General features: G+C 48.0%; 1 protein-coding gene across 1 annotated transcript in view; it reads right to left on the bottom strand.

The window, feature by feature from the left end:
• LOC140405790 (mucin-16-like) overlaps positions 1–22,387 on the bottom strand; it is a 133,058-nt gene that overhangs the window by 27,306 nt on the left and 83,365 nt on the right. The window contains exons 51-66 of the mRNA XM_072494223.1: positions 21,946–22,115; positions 21,761–21,787; positions 20,440–20,588; positions 20,284–20,351; positions 18,649–18,818; positions 17,955–17,981; positions 16,590–16,744; positions 16,436–16,503; positions 15,227–15,396; positions 13,708–13,734; positions 11,519–11,667; positions 11,370–11,437; positions 11,098–11,267; positions 10,955–10,981; positions 9,581–9,741; positions 9,415–9,482 (exon numbers count right to left, since the gene is read on the bottom strand). Of these exons, the coding sequence (XP_072350324.1) occupies positions 9,415–9,482; positions 9,581–9,741; positions 10,955–10,981; positions 11,098–11,267; positions 11,370–11,437; positions 11,519–11,667; positions 13,708–13,734; positions 15,227–15,396; positions 16,436–16,503; positions 16,590–16,744; positions 17,955–17,981; positions 18,649–18,818; positions 20,284–20,351; positions 20,440–20,588; positions 21,761–21,787; positions 21,946–22,115 (1,674 nt within the window). The remainder of the gene's footprint in view (positions 1–9,414; positions 9,483–9,580; positions 9,742–10,954; positions 10,982–11,097; positions 11,268–11,369; positions 11,438–11,518; positions 11,668–13,707; positions 13,735–15,226; positions 15,397–16,435; positions 16,504–16,589; positions 16,745–17,954; positions 17,982–18,648; positions 18,819–20,283; positions 20,352–20,439; positions 20,589–21,760; positions 21,788–21,945; positions 22,116–22,387) is intronic.

Genomic DNA, 22,387 nt, shown 5'->3' with positions numbered 1-22,387 from the left:
CACTATACTTGTTTCAATCTTACAATATAATGCTGAAATAGAGCATAGACTGATAGATTAAAATTGGCCTGTTGAGAGTGGGTTACTTGAACATTTAATTGAAAATAGAATTTTAAATGTAAGTTTTAAACAAATATTTTTTATATGTCATGAGTTTTAGTTAGCAAGAGGCAAGTTGTAAGTTGACCTTATCGGAACATATGTCCCGGTCAGGACACAGGAAGGAAAATATATGCATATCCCCATCAGCCTGGCAATTTTATTTTCCCCTTCATTTTTTCAAATTGAACAGTTACTGGATGAATGGCTGTAGGTGGTCCCATGTTGACTTCTGGAAGGTTCTGAGTAGATTGAACGTGAATAAGTGCTAACATCTCACAACCCCTGGAAGTGACACTCCTTACATTATATAACATTCCAGTCGAGCTAATACAATGGATTAAATGAAATGAAATGAAAAAATGAAAATCGCCTATTGTCACAAGTAGGCTTCAAATGAAGTTACTGTGAAAAGCCCCTAGTCGCCACATTCCGGCTCCTGTTCGGGGATTAGCAGGCAAGGGGCGTCATTCTCCGACCCCCCGCCGGGTCGGAGAATAGCTGTTGGCCGCCGTGAATCCCGCCCCCGCCCCTGCCGAAGTCTCCGGTACCGGAGATTGGGCGGGGGCGGGAATCGGGCCGCGCCGGTTGGCGGGACCCCCCGCTCAATTCTCCGGCCCGGCTGGGCCAAAGTCCCGCCCAGAAATTGCCTGTACCGCCGGCGTAAATCAAAGCTGGTATTTACCGGCGGGACCAGGCGGCGTGGGCGGGCTCCGGGGTCCTGGGGGGGGGGGCGCGGGGCGATCTGACCCCAGGGGGTGCCCCCACGGTGGCCTGGCCCGCGATCGGGGCCCACCGATCCGCGGGCGGGCCTGTGCCGTGGGGGCACTCTTTCCCTTCCGCCTCCTGGTGGAGGCCGTGGCGGAGGCGGAAGAGACTCTCCCCACTGCGCATGCGCGGGAAACTGTCGGCGGCCCCTGACGCTCCCGCGCATGCGCCGCATTTCCGCGCCAGCTGGCGGGGCAACAAACGCCATTTCCGCCAGCTGGCGGGGCAACAAACGCCATTTCCGCCAGCTGGCGGGGCGGAAATCCCTCCGGCGCCTGCCTAGCCCCTCAATGTTGGGGCTCGGCCCCCAAAGATGCGGAGCATTCCGCACCTTTGGGCCGGCGCGATGCCCGTCTGATTGGCGCCGTTTTTGGCACCAGTCGGCGGACATCGCGCCGTTGGGGGAGAATTTCGCCCATTATGTCTGCCTCAGCCAGCTATGGCCAAAGACAACTGTTTGTGACTCCCAATCTCTAATATGGTGCTAATAGCCCCACCGTTACCTGTTCTAAAACACAATAGGTTTCAACTAAAGACCTCAAATAGCTCAACCCAAAAGCATCCTCAGATGATAGAGACTTGAGGGGCGTCATTCTCCGACCCCCCGCCGGGTCGGAGAATGGCCGTTGGCCGCCGTGAATCCCGCCCCCGCCGAAGTCTCCGAAGGGAGAAAAGTCGGCGGGGCGTTAATGGCGCCGCTGCCGCGGAGAATGTCACGGGTCGGCGCAAGGCAGCCGATTTTCGGCCTGCCGATATTCTCCCTTCCGGATGGGCCGAAGTCCCGTCGACGTGATGACCGTTTACGTCGACGTGAATCAAACCTCCTTTTCATCGGCGTGACCCGGTGCTCCAGGCTCACGCCGACCAGCGAGGAGGTGAGTGACGGCCTGGGGGGTTGGCTCTGGGCAGGAGATGGCGTGGCCGCAGACTGATTGCGTGAGGAGAGGTGTGTCTCGGCTTGTGTGTGTGTGTGTGCGACGGGGGGGGGGGGGGGGGGGGGGGGTTGTTTAGAGGAGGCAGGGCTCCGGGGGAGTGCCGGGAGGGGGTCCGTGCTGGGGTGGAGGTTGGGGGGGGTCCGTGCCGGGGTGGAGGTTGGGGGTTGGGGGGGTCCGTGCCGGGGTGGAGGTTGGGGGGGGGGTCCGCGCTGGGGTGGAGGTTGGGGGTTGGGGGGGTCCGTGCCGGGGTGGAGGTTGGGGGGGGGGTCCGTGCCGGGGTGGAGGTTGGGGGGGGTCCGTGCTGGGGTGGAGGTTGGGGAGGGGGTCCGTGCCGGGGTGGAGGTTGGGGGGTGGGGTCCGTGCCGGGGTGGAGGTTGTGGGTTGGGGGGGGTCCGTGCCGGGGTGGAGGTTGGGGGGGGGTCCGTGCTGGGGTGGAGGTTGGGGGTTGGGGGGGGTCCGTGCCGGGGTGGAGGTTGGGGGGGGTCCGTGCTGGGGTGGAGGTTGGGGAGGGGGTCCGTGCCGGGGTGGAGGTTGGAGAGGGGGTCCGTGCCGGGGTGGAGGTTGGGGGTTGGGGGGGGTCCATGCCGGGGTGGAGGTTGGGGGGGGGCTCCGTGCCGGGGTAGAGGATGGGGGGGGCCGTGCTGGGGTGGAGGTTGGGGAGGGGGTCCGTGCCGGGGTGGAGGTTGGGGGTTGGGGGGGGTCCATGCCGGGGTGGAGGTTGGGGGGGGTCCGTGCCGGGGTGGAGGTTGGGGGGGGGGGGTCCGTGCCGGGGTGGAGGTTGGGGGGGGGGGTCCGTGCCGGGGTGGGTGATGGGAGGGCAAATGAGTTGGTCCACCTGGCCAGGTGCCAGCCTCCAACAGTTGGACCCATGCGGTCCATGCCACCTGGCTGGGGGGAGGAGGGGATATGGGCAATGATGACTTGTCGTCGTTCCCCTCCCCCCCACCAGGCCGTCATGTTTTCAGACCATCCAGCGATGTTGGCCGCCGTGGTGGCAGCCGCTCATGTCTATGTTGCCCTGGATGAGGAGGAGGAGGAGGAGGAGGAGGAGCGTGCCAGAGAGGCGGCGCAGGCTGCCGCAGAGGGGCAGGCGGCAGCCGCCCAGGCTGGAGGGACACCTGACCGACAGGACGAGGAGGGGGAGGAGGACGTCGCGGCCCCACGGCAACGGAGGCACCCGAGGGCGCCCCGTGTGTACCGGCCCCGGCAGTCATACCAGGACCTCATGGACCGGGAATACAGAAGGAGACTCCGGATGAGCCGGGAAACCGTGGCACACATCTGCCACCTGCTGGCACACCTGTCACCGCGTGGCACTGGCGGGGGACACCCTCTCCCCATGTCCGTCAAGGTTACGGTGGCCCTGAACTTTTATGCAACGGGGTCATTCCAGGCACCGAGTGGGGAACTGTCCGGCATATCGCAGACATCGGTGCATTGGTGCATCCGGGCAGTGACAGGTGCCCTTTATGCCATGGCGCACCGCTACATCCGCTTCCCCGTGGACCGGGCCAGCCAAGATGCCCGGGCCGTGGGCTTCTCTGCCGTTGCCGGGTTCCCCATGGTCCAGGGCGCGATCGATGGGATGCACGTCGCCGTGCGGCCACCTGCAGATAACAGGGCCGTGTTCACTAATAGGAAGGGGACCTATTCGATGAACGTACAGGTGGTCTGCGACCACCGCATGATGATCCTGCACGTCTGCGCCCGTCACCCAGGCAGTGTACACGACTCATTCGTGTTGTCGCGGTCATCCTTCCCCGGCATGTACGAGGGACGCCATCCCCGGCTGAGGGGCTGGTTGCTGGGCGACAGGGGCTATCCATTGCGATCGTGGCTGATGACGCCTATACGGAGGCCACGCAATGAGGCGGAGAACCGCTACAATGATGCCCATGTAGCGACAAGGGGAGTGATCGAGAGGTGCTTTGGCATGCTGAAGATGCGTTTCAGGTGCCTGGACCTCTCTGTATCGGTCAGATAGGGTCGGCCGCATCATTGTGGTGTGCTGCGTCCTGCACAACATAGCCCAGCAGAGGGGCGATGTGCCGCAGGCAGAGGAGGGAGGAGTGGTGGAGCAGCAGGAAGAGGCGCAGTCCTCCCCAGATGAGGGGCATGGGGGCAATTGTCAGGGCAGATGGGGTAGACACAGGCGGGTGGCTGTCCACCGTTACCGGCTGGCCCAGCGGGCACGGGACAGACTGATAGACGCCCGCTTCACTGACTAGATGGGCGTGGGAATCGGGTAGTATGGCCACAGACCGCACACCATGGCAACAGCCGACCACCCACACCCCCCACCCATCCACCCACCCAGCACCCTCACCCCCCTCCCCAACCCCACACACCCCACCCGCATGCACACCACCCCCCCACCCCCAATTGCCGATCCACCGGCGGCACAACGGGCCGGGCTCACCCAGTTGCGGGTGGACGCGTGTCTATCGCAGGCCATGGAGGATGATGACAACCCGCCCTCCGATGAGCTCCTGGCTCTACATCGTTGGACTATGTCTGACCCATGGCCACAGTACCACCATCCACCCGGACCATCCCTGCATGCGGCTGTGACACTGCAGCGCACGGTCCCGTCCTCTGCCCGGGGGATGTTGATGGCAGCCCAGGGGGAAGGGGGCAGACTCACCTGGGGCTGAGGTAAGACCACCCGTCACACACACACTTGCGCTCAACGTACATGACACGCCCGCACACTTTGGACAGAGCACAAAGGCAGCTTCGGTAGGTGTAACATTGACTTTAATAACCAAAGGAGTTCATGCACGTGCCCTAGCCCCTAAAACTCATCTGTGCCCTGCACCCGTGCCAACCTACTCAGTGTCTAATTGTTTGGCCTTACGGGCCCTTTGACTACGTCTACGTGGTTCCCCAGACGGTACAGCAGAACTGCAGGTGGACTCCTGTGATTCCTGCCCTCTGACACTGGATCCCTTTGGCGGCCGTTTCCTGGGGCGTCCTGGCCTAGATGGGCCAGGCTGCGGCCCGGGCGACTGGGATGGCGAGCTGCCAGCCTGTCCTGCCCATTGCCCACCCGATGCACCTGGGACGGAAGGGGGGGAGTCCGAGGTGTCGCGGTGTACCGGGACCTCCCCTACAGAGGGAGCCGGGACGGACCACACCACCTCCTCCTCCCTCGGGGTGCCCGATGGCCCCCAGGCCTCTACATGGGTGGGGGATGCGAACGGACTGGCCATCCGACGCGCCCCCGACATCTGGCGCTGCCAGTCCTGGAGGCCCGTGCTGGTATCGACAGGGGTCTGCAGGTTTGCAGCCATGGAGCCCAGGGGGTTGTCAAACCCTGTCTGTGACATGTGCGACGCCGGCTCGCACATGGCCACTGGCGCCGATGCCCTCAGCGATGGCCTGCTGAGACTGGGCCATGGCCTGCAGAGACTGGGCCATGGCCTGCAGAGACTGGGCCATGGCCTGCAGAGACTGGGCTATGGCCTGCTGAGACTGGGCCATGGCCTGCTGAGACTGGGCTATGGCGTTGAGCGCCTCTGCCATCTGGCGCTGGCACTGGCTCATGGCCTCCTGTGAGAGGGCAGCCATTTCCTGGGCCACAGACGCCGCCTGCACGGAAGGCCCCAGGCCTCGCAAACCGTTCCCCATGTCTGACACCGTCGCACCCATTGCCTCCACCGCGGACGCCACCCATGCGGTGTCAGCCTGGGTGGCACGCATGACCGGGACCACTGCCAGCTCCTGGACGCGGGTGGACTCCTCCACCTGCGACCGCAGCCGCCGCAAGCCACCCGTCACCCTATTCGCTCGTCTCCGTGTCGGTGGTTGCATCGGATCTATGTGTGGGTGTGGTAACTGCAGGAACCCGGGATCCATCTGGGCGGCAGATGTTCGCTTGGCCTGGGGTGCCCTCCGACCGCCCGGTGCCTCTGCTGCTCCTACCTCCACCTGCTGTACCGGGACGGCTGTGTTGTGCGCACCAGTGAGTGTACCAGACGCCTTATCACTAAAGTGCCCAACCGTGGTGAGTGTTTCTGCGATGGTGGAGGGTGTTGGTGACAGCAGTGGCGTTGTGTCGTGCTCTTCGTCCCACTCTGACTCCATGGCACTTTGGGGTGGGGGTTCGTCTCCACCCATCCACTCTGAGTCACTGTCCGGTATTTCGTCTTCCCGGGTAGGGGTGTCCTGGGTAGTGCTGTCCCGGGTAGTGCTGTCCCGGGTAGGGGTGTCCTGGGTAGTGGTGTCCCGGGTAGTGGTGTCCCAGGTAGTGCTGTCCCGGGTAGGGGTGTCCTGGGTAGTGGTGTCCCGGGTAGGGGTGTCCTGGGTAGTGGTGTCCCGGGTAGGGGTGTCCTGGATAGTGGTGTCCTGGGTAGTGGTGTCCTGGCTCGGATGTGACGGGGGCCTGTGGCTGCCCCCCTCATCGCTGGGTGGTCGCTCCCACACGTGACGGGGGTGTCGTCTCCCTGTTGCTCCAGGTCTCTCCGTCTCCCGTGGTGTGCGAGGGGCATCCTGCGGGCGTCGCATGCTGGAGGGTCCGGGTCTCTCCGTCTCCCGTGGTCTCCGAGGGGCATCCTGCGGGCGTCGCATGCTGGAGGGTCCGGGTCTCTGTGTCTCCCGTGGTCTCCGAGGGGCATCCTGCGGGCGTCGCATGCTGGAGGGTGCAGGTCTCTCCGTCTCCCGTGATCTCCGAGGGGCATCCTGCGGGCGTCGCATGCTGGAGGGTGCGGGTCTCTCCGTCTCCTGTGGTCTCCGAGGGGCATCCTGCGGGCGGTGTGCATCTGCGGGGATGGGTGCCTGGACGTTTGGTCCTGCGATACACAATGAAGCATGCATGGTTAGACATCAGGCAGTGATCAGGTTATACGGGGGAGGGGGATATAGGGGAGGGGGGATATGGGGACGGGCTGTTGGTGGCTCACTTGCTCGTGGGCCCCCGACCTCTGCATCAGCAACCTCCCGGTCCTCAGGTCCGCCAGCCAGTTCCAGGGCCCTTTCCTCGTGTACGGTCAGTGGCCTCTCATCAGCGGGCCCTCCTCCAGTCCTCACATGCTCCCTATTGTTGTGTGCGCGCTTCTCCTGTGGGGGGGGGGGGTGGTGGCAGGGGTAAAAGGCAACAGTGTTAGGCAGGTATATGAATGCACGCCATCGGTTGCGCGTGCATTGCAGAGGTTAAGGTTAGGGCTGGATTCACTTGGGGAGATGGGGGATATGGGGGAGGGGGGATATGGGGGAGGGGGGATATGGGGGAGGGGGGATATGGGGGATGGGGGATATGGGGGGGATATGGGGAGGGGGGGATATGGGGGATATGGGGGAGGGGGGATATGGGGGAGGGGGGATATGGGGGAGGGGGATATGGGGGAGGGGGGATATGGGGGAGGGGGATATGGGGGAGGGGGGGATATGGGGGAGGGGTGATATGGGGGAGGGGGGATATGGGGGAGGGGGGATATGGGGGAGGGGGGATATGGGGGTGGGATATGGGGGAGGGGGGATATGGGGGAGGGGGGATATGGGGGGGATATGGGGGGAATATGGGGGAGGGGGGATATGGGGGAGGGGGGATATGGGGGAGGGGGGATATGGGGGAGGCTCACCCTGCCTGCTCTGACGAGGTCGTTCACCTTCTTGTGGCACTGGGTGCCTGTCCGTGGTGTCAGGGCCACAGCGGTGACGGCCTCTGCCACTTCCCTCCACAGACGCCGGCTGTGGCGTGGGGCAACTCTGCGGCCGTGCCCGGGATACAGGGCGTCCCTCCTCTGCTCCACCACGTCCAGGAGCGCCTCCACATCGCGTGACTCGAACCTCGGGGCTGAGCGACGGCCAGCCATCCAGTCGGGTGTTGCAGTTGGGTGTTCCGGTCAGGTGGGGGGGAGCTGCGCGGCCTTATGAGCCGTCACGCCGTGCAGCGCGTATGACGCTGCACGGCGTGAACCACTGCGCAAGCGCGGATCCCGTTACGTCGCTGCTAGCCCATTTCGGGCCGGAGACTAACGGCCCATTTTTATGACGTGACGCAAGTGGGATTTGCACCGTTCTTTGCGCCGATCGGCGGACTTTCCGCCGATAACGGAGAATTTCGCCCGAGTTTTCCAAACTCATTTAATTATACAGCCTTTGAATATTGTCTTCACTCACTGTTGACATCATAAGAGAAGGGCTCTAGGCAAGCAGACTGTCCCTGTCCAGCATTTTACTATCGAGCATATAGCAGCAGAAAGAGCTCAGTCCAGATAAATTGCCTGGCCCTCATGTACACTGTGAACTACTGGAATGTTGAAATTTCTGTTCCTGTGCTTTCATGACTAATCTATCTAGCTCTGCCTCATAAATATTCAAAGACTCCTCATCACTGTCTTAAATGAGCGACCCTTATTTTTAAACAATGACCCCTTAAGACTAGGTTCTTTGACATGTGGAAACATCCTCTCCACATCCTGCCAAGACCCCTCAGGATCTTTAAAGGTTTTGATCAAGTAGCCTCTTACTCTTCCAAACTCCAGGGGATACAAACCTAACGTGTCCAACCTTCCCTCATAAGACTAATCTGCCCATTCTTGGTATTAGTCTCGTAAACCTTCACAGAACTGTTTCTAACACATGTCCTTCTGTCCTTAAAAGGGGAGACCAATACTGTACACAACACTCCCGATGTGGCCTCACTAATGTCCTGTACAACTGAAGCATAACTTCCCTACTTTTGTCATCAATTCCTCTCACAATAAACAACAACATTCCATTAGCTTTCCTAATCACCTGCTGTCCCTGTATACCAACCTTCTGTGATTCATGCACTCGGACATCCAGATCCCTTTGTACCTAAGAGCTCTGCAATCTCTCACATAGATAAATAATATGCTTCTTTTTTATTCTTCCTGCCAAAATGTGGAATTTCACATTTGCCCACATTATACTCCATTTGCCAGACCTTTGCCCACTCACTTAACCCATCTATATTCGTTTTTAACCTCCTCTTCACAGGCCCAGCTCATGAACCCCACTCCCATGAACTTTGACAAGGGTAGCTGCAGACTTCAGTGGTGGGCATGGTCTAATTTCCAAAGCAGTCATACCTCAGTTATATTTACACTGTATAATGACATTGATGGTCAAGTGACCAAGATTCATTTTCAGTATTTGTTTACATAGTGGTGCAATCTGATAATAGCCATTATTTTAATTAGGAAAATTCAAAGATTAATAAACTGAAATAAGCAAGACTTTTAATTGCAGGTGACTACATTGCCGAACACTTCTACCCTGGGATTGCTGTCTCTTCTCATTCTGCTCCCACACCAACCTCTCTACCAATGGCCTTTGACACTACTCCAATGAAAATCATTTGTTGTCTTCCTTCTGGGAATTTAGCAGCTCTCCTACCTCAACACCTTTAGAATGTAAATATATTTCTTGCTTTCATGTTCCTTCTATCTTCATAATATCTTAAAATTATTCTATTGCGTGTGCATGTACGTGTGTGTGTGCGCGTGTGTGTGTCTTCAATTGACTGACCTACTAAATATTTCCAGCATTTGTTTTAAACAAATTATGTTTTGTAACAAAGGCATTACCAAACTCATAACAAGCTTCTGTATAAATATTTTGATGCTGATAATGAACAGAGTCCTACCTGAAAGATGCGAGCTTACAATTTGAGAATGCTTTCTTTATCTTGCTCTTTCTGTACAGCTTGTTCAGCTTTGAAAAAAGTCCACAGTAAACGTGTTAGAGAGAGGAGCACACCGTCATGTCTGATTCCCATCGATCAATAATGTACAATTCCAGTATGGACTTACCGAATTGATAACATGGCGTGATGTGGATTGATATGGCGAGGAATTGAGGTTTTGTAAATCTGTTGTGAATGTCAGATTGCTCAGAGTGAAGGTGACATTAAAGTCAGTTTGTCTTGTACCCTCATTCGGATGTTGTGTCACTATCACAATGGGTCCTTCAGCTGTAAGTAATAAATAAATAATTAAATAGGAAATGGGGGAACATAAAATTATGTGGTAAAACATTTCCTAACTTCACCCATTACAGTTTAAATCGATTGCCATGTCCTTAAAATCTGATCTTGCCCATGACATCTCAACCTCTTGGTTTAGAAATCAGATGGGCCTGGAATCAGGAACACAGGACGTAGGTTGCTTTTGTTGTTATTGACTCCGGTAGCAGTGTTTGTGCCACCTGAGCATCATAATCAGACAAGCAGCCTGCCTGTAATGGGGGAATGGGCGGAGGGCGCTAGTGGTTTGAGGGTGCAGGAGAGTGCACATTGAACTTCTGTGACTGAAATGCAGCCAGAATGATTCTCTCACAAACAAACTCTACTTCCTCTCTATCGTTTTATGTAAGGACGGCACGGCAGCACAGTGGTTAGCACTGTTGTTTCACAGTGCCAGGGTCCCGGGCTTGATTCCCGGCTTGGGTCATTCAGTGCGGAGACTGAACGTTCTTTCCGTGTCTGTATGGGTTTCCTCTGGGTACTCCGGTTTCCTCCCACAAGTCCCAAAAGGCGTTCTTGTTAGGTGATTGGACATTCTGAATTCTCCCTCAGTGTACCTAACAGTCAGCAGAGTAAGGCGACTAGGGGATTTCCACAGCAACTTCATTGCAGTGTTAATGTAAGTCTACACGTGCCAGTAATAAAGATTATTATTATTTCTGAGGTTGTGGAACCCCCCCTGTCTTGTGGAGAAAGAGGAAATTAGACTTCCTGAAGATTATTATTATTCATCTGATCCAGCAGAGATAATAGCATCAGATATATACTGCATGTAAGCTAGATTGGAGGATTTGGCTACACGTGGTGACGTTTTGGGCACATGTGTGCAGGAGCTAGGGCAAGGATATGATGCCACAGTGTTAGTTCTCTTGAAGGCAAGGTTGCACATTAATTATGAAATAGAGGACTCAAGGACAAGTAGCAACCCGATTATACTTGAGGCTAATTTTTAAACAATGAAGTATTCGATCAACAATCCAACAGTGTTGAACAGCAGATCATTCCTAATAAGTTGGGTGTACTTTTGCAGTGTTAATGTAAGCCTACTTGTAACAATAATAAAGATTAATATCATTAAATAGTGATTCATAAAGGAGTTACAATGTTGTTGTTCGATATCACAAAAAAAGCAATTAAATATATAAGTGGATTGCATACTCACTTGACAAAGGAATTGGTTCGTGGTAAGCTGAAAAATCAAAAATACATGTTCCATGAAATAAGCCAACTGGAAAGTCATAATTCAAGATTAAATAAAGTTAACACGTATCTAATGGAAGGGTATCTGCTTTAAATGCTAAATACCATTGACATAGAGGCTGTTACTGTCCAGTAAATAGGTTCCCAAAGTGGTGATGCCCTTCATGTCGTCTCTGAGCTCATGGTACACAGTAACTTTATTCACCTCCCGAGGAGCAGAATCATTTCTAAAAGAGCAGACTGCGTAGACACTAGTACTATCAACTTTAGTCGCACTGTTCAAACAAAAAGAAAACAGATTGTGCTCATCGACTGAACAATAATGTAAAAGTTGTCTTGTTTAATAGCTGATCGTGTTTAATATCAACTCTCCTCACCTGAAAGTGAAAACTTTACAGTTTGAGAATGTTCTTTTGATTTTGCTCTTAGTAAACAGGTTGTTCAACTGAAAGAAAGAAACAGCCACAGTGAATGATGTATTTAGTTTAAAGATATATTCCTTTTAATTTGTATGTTGTCAACTCACCTGGTAAGCAATAATAAATGATGCAGATTTGTGTAGTGAAGAACTGAAATCTTGTAGACTTGCAGTCGGGGCCAAGTTCGTTATAACAAAGGTCACATTGAAATCAAAGGGCTTTGCTGGCACATTTAGAGTCACAATTGGCGGTGCCGCTATCAAGAAACATTAATATGAGAATGGAACAAATTTCAACATTCCTTTAACTAAAATTACTTGGAGGACATAAAGTGAAGCCCAAAATATATATATATATTCACATCATCAACAACATCATCTTGCATTTATATAGCAGCTTTAACAGAGGCGCTTCATAAACAAAATTTGACACTGAACTACATAAGAAAATATTAGGACAGAAGATCAAAAGTGTGTACAAAGGATTCAGGCCAAAGTATTATTTGTTGATAAGAGCCACATCGCCACCACAATGATTTGGACGAGGTAAGTGGTAGTAGATTTCACCAAGAGGGAAAGACTTCATTTTGGAAGAAAGTATTAACACCCAGCAGTCATGTTTCTGTCAAGGCCAAGATATTGATGTAATCATCCATAATAAGCTCATGGTGACAAGGGTGATGTTGGCAAATGAAAGGAGATTCTGTAGAGCAATGTGGAGAGTGCTAGTGATAGCTAATTCACTAGTGGAGTCCACATTCACTAGTGGAGTCCACAATGTCAGCTGTGTGTGACGGGAAGGAGGTTGGTAAGATTATCCCCCAATGGACGGACTTGATTTGAAGGCCAGTGAGACAATAGGGTGGTCTAGTCACGTCGCTGCTCATAAGGAGGCAGTGACAAGTGCTTCAGTGGGCCCTTGTGAGGAAAATAAAGGTAGTTTTATACTTTAAACATTAGAAATGAGGTTTCTAAATCCATGCCAGAAAAAGTTGATGTATGTGTGGGGGTTGGTTAAGTTCCAACTGTATCTCTATTGTGCTTACAGTGGGTATAGCACAAAGAATAAACAGAAGTGTATTGTTGTTTAGCAACAGGGGCCACTTTCCAAAGGGAAGGAATTTCCATGGTTCATAGTTTTTAGCTGAATTTGTTGGTAGTTGGAGACAGGATTTTGGTGAGTGAAGCTGGATAGGACAAGGGAACTCCAAAGAGGCAGGCAGCCAAGGAATCAGTTCAGATAACCAGGGAATTGGACAGAAAGAATCTCTCAAGGTTACTTAAGTTGAGAGACCAAGGAGGATTTGAAAATCCTGCACTGGATGTGCTGTCAAAGTGAAGCAGAAACTTTATTTAAAAGTGTCATTGGGAAACCCTGGACTGGATTTCGGATTGCAACTGCTAGGGAAAGCATTATTATGAGAGAAGATTTTAAAATGTTTTTTGGGAGTGACAAACTTGCATGGAACACATCGGGCTGGGTTGATTGTTTACCCCCTGTGGCTTGAGGAGTATGAGCTTCCCCGCTAACTATGGGGATGATACCATGTTGTAGATAAGGTCAGCCAGATAGGAGCTGAATGACAGAGGGAGAGGACCCGATGAAGTTCAACTGGGCCCCTTTGTAAATAGTACGTATTATAACTAAACGTCTTCTTTGTGCTACTTGTCAGACTCCCTTTGTCTTTATTAAAACGGTCATCTTGAGAGGGTAAAGGAATATTGTATAAAAATGCAAACTTTCATGTTGAATAAATGTTTTTTTCTTGTTGTTAAAATTAATTAGCAGTCCTGTGACTCTACGTTTTATTTTGAAAAAAGTGTAAACATTAATGGTCTTTTGTGTCACGGCTCTAGTTTGGGATCTTATATCAGTAATAACATCAGTTATAACATCAACTGAGATCATAGCACCCTGTAGAGGCTGCTGAAAAGTATAAAGGAAAACTTTATGCTTATCAATAAGGAATCAGGCCTGGGAATTCAACCTATGAGTATGGGATTCTATACTGGAATTAGAGCATCTTGAGCTTGGAAATAACTGTACCATCTTTTCTCATATCATGTCACATTCTACTTCGCCAATTCTGCCCAATTGTCTTGTGTCTGATTGTATGTACTCAATGAACCAATGTAGGTTTGTGTTGGATGATTGCCCTATGCTGTGGTGTGAAGTGCTTTGAACAAAAACACAGCATCATTCGGAAACAATCTACAGCAAATCATACAAAATCCAACATTTCGTATTGATACACGTGTTCAAAACTGAGAAGGATACCAAACAGAATAATACTTACTGGGTAAGGGAGTTAATTCATAATAACCTGAAAAAAATCAAAGCAGAGCTTGAATGAAATAAAATTATTTAATCACAGAATAAAATTCATGAGTATGTTTTTTGAATTGTTCTTAATATCATAAAATAGATATATTCAAACAGATAGGGTAAAATCTAATAGAAATGGTTAAACTTTTATGACTTTTCTTACCCTCTAATTTACCATAATTTTCTCATCATGCGGATGAGCTCAACTTCCCATATTTTTGACCCAAGATTAGGGAAACTTTCTGTAACTTGCTCAAATTAATGAATGTCAAACCTACCTGACAATGCTTTTTAGTTATGGACCATATAAAGGGCCTGACACTATTACATTACAATGCCTTGACAGTTTAAAGTCACAAATGTCAGTAAAGGACATTTATCAGGCAAATTATAAGCAAATGAATTATCATTGGAGAACGCTTACCCGGAGATCAGAGGCTGAATGCCCTGATCTCCGGTAAGCGTTCTCCAAGGCGGCCTTCAGGACGCGCGACAACGCAGAATCGCCGAGCAGAAACTTATAGCCAAGTTCCGCACACATGAGTGCGGCCTCAACCGGGACCTGGGATTCATGTCGCATTACATTCATCCCCCACCATCTGGCCTGCGAAATCCTACCAACTGTCCTGGCTTGACACAATTCACACCTCTTTAACCTGGGGTTACCCCATCTCTGGATCTGTAAAGATTTAAATCACCTGCAAATGCTCGCATTCCAAGCATTGTCTGGCATCTTTGAATTTGTCTATATATATGTTTCTGGAACATACCTCTTCATTCACCTGAGGAAGGAGCAGCGCTCCGAAAGCTAGTGACATCGAAACAAACCTGTTGGACTTTAATCTGGTGTTGTAAGACTTTGTACTGTGCTCACCCCAGTCCAACGCCGGCATCTTCACATCAATAATAAGTAAGTGAGACTTTTTGTGATCCTGCAAACTGCCTGAATGGGTGCTGTACCAGTATTGCATCCCAGTTCGACACAATCCAATTTTGGGGGCCATTGTTTCATTTGTAACTTACTGATGAGCTCTTAGACTTGGGAGTTTTGAATATTTGCCTGGTGTATTCATAAGGCTTTGAGAAAACAAAAGTTGTGTTTTTATATATTGGCCATTTGAGTTAAAAGACTTTCACTTGACCTGTTTGTTGGTTCATTGTGTAATAACCAATCAGAAAGTCTATACCTAATTGAAAATTGTGCCATTAACAATTTTTCATCTTGTCACCAGGAGCACACAAATAATGGTCTTTTTAGAATTCTGTTGCTGTGGTTGGCCAGTTTTTTTGCAGTGTGCGGCGGTCCCTTTAAATTATTTTGTTTGCACACATATTAGTAAGCATGGAATAAGCTGCTGCAACCCCACAGCGCAGTGGGAACATTGATTGTATTAAAAAATGTTGCAACATTTTAGATTTTTACCAATGGTTGCATTACTTCAAGCAGCTCACAAAATAACATGTACACAAAAATACATAATGGCAGATACCATTTACATAGAGGCTGTTATGGTCCAGTAAATATGTTCCTAAGGTTGAAATGCCTTCCGTGTGTTGTTGAATCTGGCGATATACAGTAACCTTATTAACCTCCTTGGCAGATGAATCATTTTGGAATGTACAGATTGCGTAGACTTTGGTGCTACCTACATTTGCCAGGCTGAAAAATAAACAAATGTTTTATTAAATCAGTGAAAAAAACATTACATTGCTAACAGCTTGGAAGACGTAAACCTTTGGCATGAAAATATAATATTGGGACGAAATGTTTTCCAGCTAATATGAATGCCAGCTGAGAACTGTTACCAATTATCATAACCCATTTCAATGCCTGGAGTGTTGGCTGACCCCTGAAAATGTGCATGGAAAATTGTGATACATGATTGATTGTGTTTCAAGCGGCAGGTTAAATTTATACTGCCTGTTCTTTGAAATGATTGCTGAGTGCAGCCATCATGAACAGTCCACACTGTTCATTGACTGCACATATCAGCAAGGGGCCAGCCACTGTTTAGATGCAGCCTGCACTCCTGAATGGGGAAGTGAATTCTGTCTGCAAGAAGTGATCATGAGAGTAAGTGAATACCAAAATGTTGTGACAGTACACTAGATCGGCATCTTCATTTGCCATCCCTGCACGCTGCTTTCAGACAAGGTGCCATCTGCACAATTGCTGCATGGGTGTCTCAGATTCCATTGTTGAGCATTGGGAATCTGCACAGCACTTAAACAAATAGGCAACATGCAGCCCAATTTTGCTCCCATAAACTTCCTTTCAAGCAGTCCCAGGTCAGCTTTGGCATGGTTAGACGCAGAGAAAAAAATTCTTTATTCTGCCCCATAAATGTCCCTCAAACCTAACCCCAAACTGCCATCAATTTGTTCATTTTTTATTTTATTTACAGGGTTGCTCTTACAGAAAGCAAAAATATGGTGTAAAAACATTGTGGAAAAAACTTATAAACTCTTATCCTCAGTAGGAACATTGAAGGAGTCAATGACTTAAGACAGGAAACTGCCTTGGCTCTTTGATCAGGGGCCAAGATCTATGCGCTGATTTTAATCTCACACTGCAAAGAGGTTGCCTGAATTTTGTAGAATACTTGAATTATTATTACCATTTCAACATTTGTGTAATGTTCAGCAGTTTACTAAACCTTGAGATCATCTTGAAAATGTTTAATGTTAGCATTCATTACCTGAAAGAGAGAACTCTGCAGACTGAGAATGTCCTGTTGATATTGCTGTGAGTAAACAGGTTTTTCAACTGAAGGGAAGGAACACAGTTTTAGTGATTAAAAATTATGTCATTTATTCAAATAGGTATTTGGAGTAATTAAGCTGTCAACAGACCTGATAAGCAATGACTTTTGATGCAGATTTATACAGTGACGAACTGGAAGATTGTAGACTTGCTGTCGGGGGCAAGTTAGTAATAATGAAGGTCACATTAAACTCAAAGTGGTTTGTCTGCACGTTTGGAATTGTGCTCCCAATTGGTGATATTGCTATCAGGAAACATTAGAAAAGAATTAAATTGAAAATAAAATGTTATCATTTGTATTAAAGACAATGGGACAATATAACCCAAAAATATACAAACCATTGCAGAATATTTCAAGCTGGAGTTAGGAGGATTTTTCAAGTGTGATGACACCATTCATTCAAATGACTATACAGCTATGTGCTGTCACGTATGCAATTGGGCAAAAACTATCATACCTGGGGATCCTGCACCAGTTTGCTTATCTATGCAGAACTTGTTTTGATTTTGTTGAATCTCTTACTGACTTGTAATTATCTGCTCCTTTTAAATTTGGGCTGTGTGTGTAGTTTTAAGTACAGACTGCCTACTCTTGTTCTAGTTTCTAGAGTCAGAGGGCTTTTTCAGGTTTGGTGATACCATTCATTCAAAGGATTATCCAGTACTATTTGATATCTCATATTTAATTGGGAAAAAACTACCATAACTGACGGCATGGCGGCACAGTGGATAACACTGCTGCTTCACAACGCCAAGGACCCGGGTTCAATTCCAAACTCGGGTGACTGTGTGGAGTTTGCATGTGCTCCCAGTATCCGAATGGATTTCCTCCAGGTGCTCCGGTCTCCTCCCACAGTCCAAAGATGTGCAGGTTAAGTGGATTGACCATGCTAAATTACTCCTCGTGTCCAAAGATGTGCAGGTTAGGTGGGTTACGGGAATATAGTTGGGGCGTAGGCTGAGGTAGGGTGCTCTTTCAGAGGGTCGATGTAGACTCGATGGGCCGAATGGTCTCCTTCTGCACTGTAGGAACTCTATGGTGATCCTGCAACAGTTTTTATTTTTAGCTCTATAGAAAATTGTCCTGATTTTGTTGAATCTCTAACTGACTTGGAGTCTTCTACTTCTTTTAAGTTTGTGCTGTGTGTTTAAAAGTACAGACTGTTGCTTCCGTTCCAGTTGCTCACAGCTTTAGTATCAGTCCACTTAGATGACTCACATAAGGAGACGGAATGTCATAACACATACAGGATCCCTGGTTGAAACTTGAAACATTCTCAATTCCAAGTGTATATCTAAATGTGCTATGGATGCAGGAAAAGCTAATATCCTGAACAGGAAACATTGCATCCTATATATTTCTGACAATATATAAATAGGGTATAAGCAAGAATTTCTGGCCGACTGTCAAAGAGGAAATTTTAAAGTAAAACAGAAATAGAAACCATACTCACTGGTTGAAGAAATGGGTTCATGGTAACCTGAAAAATGAAAATCATTTATTTTCTATGAAATAAGTCTGGTGGAAAATTATTGAACCATGAAATAAAATTCATGGATTTTGTTTAATCATCCTGAATGTTATCAGATTAACATACGGGATGGGGGCGCGGGATTCTCTGATCCTGAGGCTAAGCGTTGACGCTGTTGGAAACGTGTCGCGTTTCTCGATGGCGTCAACACGACCTCAGGATCAGCAATTCCCAATTACTGACCCACGCCACTCCAGCTGCCGATGCTGGTGTCAACTGGGCACCGGAGGGTCTGCGCATGCACAGTGGCAACGGCGCCAACACGCACATGCGCAGTGGTTCCCTTCTCCGCACCGGCACTGACGCAACATGCGTCGGACCACAGGGGCCGGGGCGGAAGACAGGAGGCCCCCAGCCAGAGAGAAAGAATTTCCTTCACATTGCCCATTGTAATAAACCAAAATATTAAAGAGACACACATTTTAAGGTATACTCACTAGTTGAAGGAACAGATTCGTGGTAAAATGAAAAATCTAAATAACGTGTTTCGCATCAAAACGGTGTGGTGGTAATATATTATTAAACCATGAAATCAAATTGATGGACTAATCATCCTCAATTTAGTCAACAGAATGAAATGTAACAAGGTAGACTATCTCCTTTAAATGTTAAATACCATTCACGTAGAGACTGTTGTTGTCCAGTGTATATGTTCCCAATGTGGAGATGCTCTTTGTGTTGTCTCTGAACACATGGTAAACAGTGACTTTATTAACTTCCTGAGGAATAGAATTATTTCTGAAAGTGCAGACTGCATCAACACTGGTGTCGTCAACATTTGCCAGGCTGTGAAATAAACACATATACAAAGAAGTCAGTGAGGATCTAAATTGCAGGTAACAGCCTTGAGCTTGAGAAAAGTATTGGGGCTCAATTTCCTCAATGTGGCCTATCTAAAATGTACAGCAGTTGTGTGTTTAAGTGAATAGGTTTAAAGTAAATGGGGTTTAATCATGCTGATTGACTATTGTGTACATTGAATTCCTTTGCCCAGGGAGATTGCTATTTGGTTAAAATGCTGCATGTACTGCCAATGGTATTTGATGGTTGGTATTCACAAGGCATCAACACAAATCTATTCACTTCATAGAGCTGATGACTTGCTATGGTCCAAAATTCTTCTTTTACAATTAGTATTCTTGATCATTCAAGGTCAGCTAAACACGGCTTACTATGGGGCAGGGCACAGAGGCAGGCCCCAAATCCTCTTCAGCTGTAATAGGGATCAAATCGCACACATTTAGTATAATTATCAACCACACGCTAAGCATCTAGCTAACTGAGTAAACCAGCCAAGGAGGTTTGTAGCTAGAGCAGGTTAACCGCTTGAACCCGCAACCCCACAGTGCATGGCAGCACTGACAATGGTATTTTTCAAGGAAACAATAAGTTAGCTGGGTCTTTACAGCTATTTAATCCTCTCATATTTTCATTGAATCACTTGTAGAGTTTGTGGTGATACACCACTGTACTTCCCTACCATTGTACATAGTATATAATAGTTGTGTGTAATGTGGCCCTGTAATACTGTGTATTGTACTGTAGCTCTGCAGAGGTTCGGTCACTGGTAGGTAACCCGACCTGGCCACGGAGAGCTCCGCCTTAGCCACTCCCCCGGGAGTTAGTATAAGAACCCTCTTCTGGGACTGGCCCCATTCTGTCTGGGGTCGTCTGTGTCGGGTAAGCCTCCCATGTAGTATATTAAAGCCTGAGTTAAAGTCTCACTTGTCTTTGTGGTTCTTGACGCTTAGTGCATCAGAGTTCAAGTGCATTTATCAATGGAAGAGTATGCAGCTCAATGGGCATGTAATGCAACATGACTAATGTCAATCCTTCCGTTATCCTAGCTTGCAGAAATAGCAGAGACCAAAGATGTACATTCCTGACATTGTTTACAACAATCTGGTTGAAACTGCAACTCCTCCTTTATGTCTGGCAAGGTACAAGAATCTGGAACTTGATCAGGTTTTGGGTCTTTGCTCAGGAAATTCAACCATATTAATCATTCATTTAAATCTCGCCTCTCTAAGTGGTAAACTATAGAAAAACGTTGTTGCTTGCAGATATTATAGATATCTAACAGAATCAAATAACGCATACTAATGATCTGATCATAGAGACACAATTAAAATTCTGTAGAATAAACAGAAATTCATTCTGTTTTAACATTTATGTTATATTAAATAATTTACTGAACATTCATGTAATCTTGAAACAAATAGCGCGAAGTTTCAATGTCAATATTCCTTACCCGAAAGAGCGAACTCTGCAGCTTTGGAATGTTCTCTTGATATTGCTGGAACTAAACAGCCTGTTCAACTGAAGAAAATTAACAATCATAGTTTTAGAGACAAATGTCATATAATTAATTAAAATACACATTTGTAATAATAAGTTGTTGACTGACCAGATAAACAATAATCTTTGATGCAGATTTGGACAGATCAGAATTGGAAGATTGCAGATCTGCTGTAAGAGCCAGGTTAGTGACAGTGAAGGTCACATTAAACTCAAAGGGCTTTGCTTGCAGGTTTGGAGATGTGGTCACAAGTGGTGCTGTAGTTATCCAGAAACAAAACAACGTGTTACGATTGAGTATCAAACATATCTGTGACTGCATCATTTGCATTAAGGACAGTGGGACAAAGTAAACCAGAAATATTGAAACCATCGCATAATATTTCTGGTTTGGTGATACCATTCATTCAAAAGACTTTACAGCAATATTTGCTATCGCGCACGCAGTTGGGCAAAAGCGATCGTACCGGTGAACCTGCACAAGTTTGCTTATCTGTGTAGAAATTGTCCTGATTTGTTAAATCTCTTACTGATTTGGAGTCTTCAATATCCTTTTAATTTGGGCTGTGTGTGTAATTTTAAGTACAGACTGCTTGTTCTAATTCTTTGCAGTTTTAGTATCAGTCCATGTTAATGACTCTCAGAAGGTGACAGAATGTCACAGCACATCCAGGATGTCATAGCACTTATCGGATCACTTATCCCTTGGTTGCCTTATTTGGGGAAGGATGTGGTGGCATCGGAGGCAGTCCAGAGGATGTTCAGCAGATTGATTCCAGAGATGGAAGGGTTGAGGTGGAAGGAGAGATTAAACAATTAGGGTTTATACTCATTGGAGTTTAGAAGGATGAGAGGGGATCCGATCGAGGTATATAGAATACTAAAAGGGATTGATAATGGAAATGTAGACTAAATGTTCCCCCTTGTGGGGCAATCTAGAACGAGAGGTCATAGATGTAGGTTGAGAGGTGGTAGATTTAGAAAAGAGGATGAGGAGCAACTACTTCTCGTAGGGGGTGGTGAATTTGTGGAACTCACTGCAGTTGAACCTGAGTCATTAAATGGTTTCAAGAAGGAGATAGATATATTTCTGATTTTGAAATTGGGTAAAAGGGATATGGGTATCAGGTAAGGGAGTAGATTTGAGACCAAGAAGATCTGATTGAAGGCAGAGCGTGCACAAAGGCCTGAATTGCCTACTTCTTCTACTAATTCCTATGTTTCTACCTCTGGTTGAAACCTTTAAAATTCTCAATTCCAAGCATAGAACTAAACTGTTTAAAGAAATAGGAAAACTAGAAGCACTAAACAGGAAATTTCCCAAATATTTCTGACAATGTATAAATCGGGTTCAAGAAAGAGTTTCCTTGACATTACCCATTGTAACAAACCAAAATGTTAAAGAGAGTCAAATTTGAAATGATACTCACTGGTTGAAGGAACAGGTTCGTGGTAACCTGAAAAATCAAAATAACGTGTTTCGCATCAAGGAAGTGTGGTGAAAATGTATTATTAAATCGTGAAATGAAATTTATGGAATTGGTTTAATCATCCTCAATTTAGTCAACAGAATGAAATGTAACAAGATAGACTATCTCCTTTAAATGTTAAATACCATTCACGTAGAGGCTGTTGTTGTCCAGCGCATATGTTCCCAATGTGGAGATGCTCTTTGTGTTGTCTCTGAACACATGGTAAACAGTGACTTTATTAACTTCCTGAGGAATAGAATTATTTCTGAAAGTGCAGACTGCATCAACACTGGTGTCGTCAACATTTGCCAGGCTGTGAAATAAACACATATACAAAGAAGTCAGTGAGGATCTAAATTGCAGGTAACAGCCTTGAGCTTGAGAAAAGTATTGGGGCTCAATTTCCTCAATGTGGCCTATCTAAAATGTACAGCAGTTGTGTGTTTAAGTGAATAGGTTTAAAGTAAATGGGGTTTAATCATGCTGATTGACTATTGTGTACATTGAATTCCTTTGCCCAGGGAGATTGCTATTTGGTTAAAATGGTGCATGTACTGCCAATGGTATTTGATGGTTGGTATTCAC

The sequence above is a fragment of the Scyliorhinus torazame genome, unplaced genomic scaffold (assembly GCF_047496885.1).
Source record: "Scyliorhinus torazame isolate Kashiwa2021f unplaced genomic scaffold, sScyTor2.1 scaffold_239, whole genome shotgun sequence".
Taxonomy (NCBI): Eukaryota; Metazoa; Chordata; class Chondrichthyes; order Carcharhiniformes; family Scyliorhinidae; genus Scyliorhinus; species Scyliorhinus torazame.
This window is presented reverse-complemented; position numbering and strand designations above follow the sequence as displayed.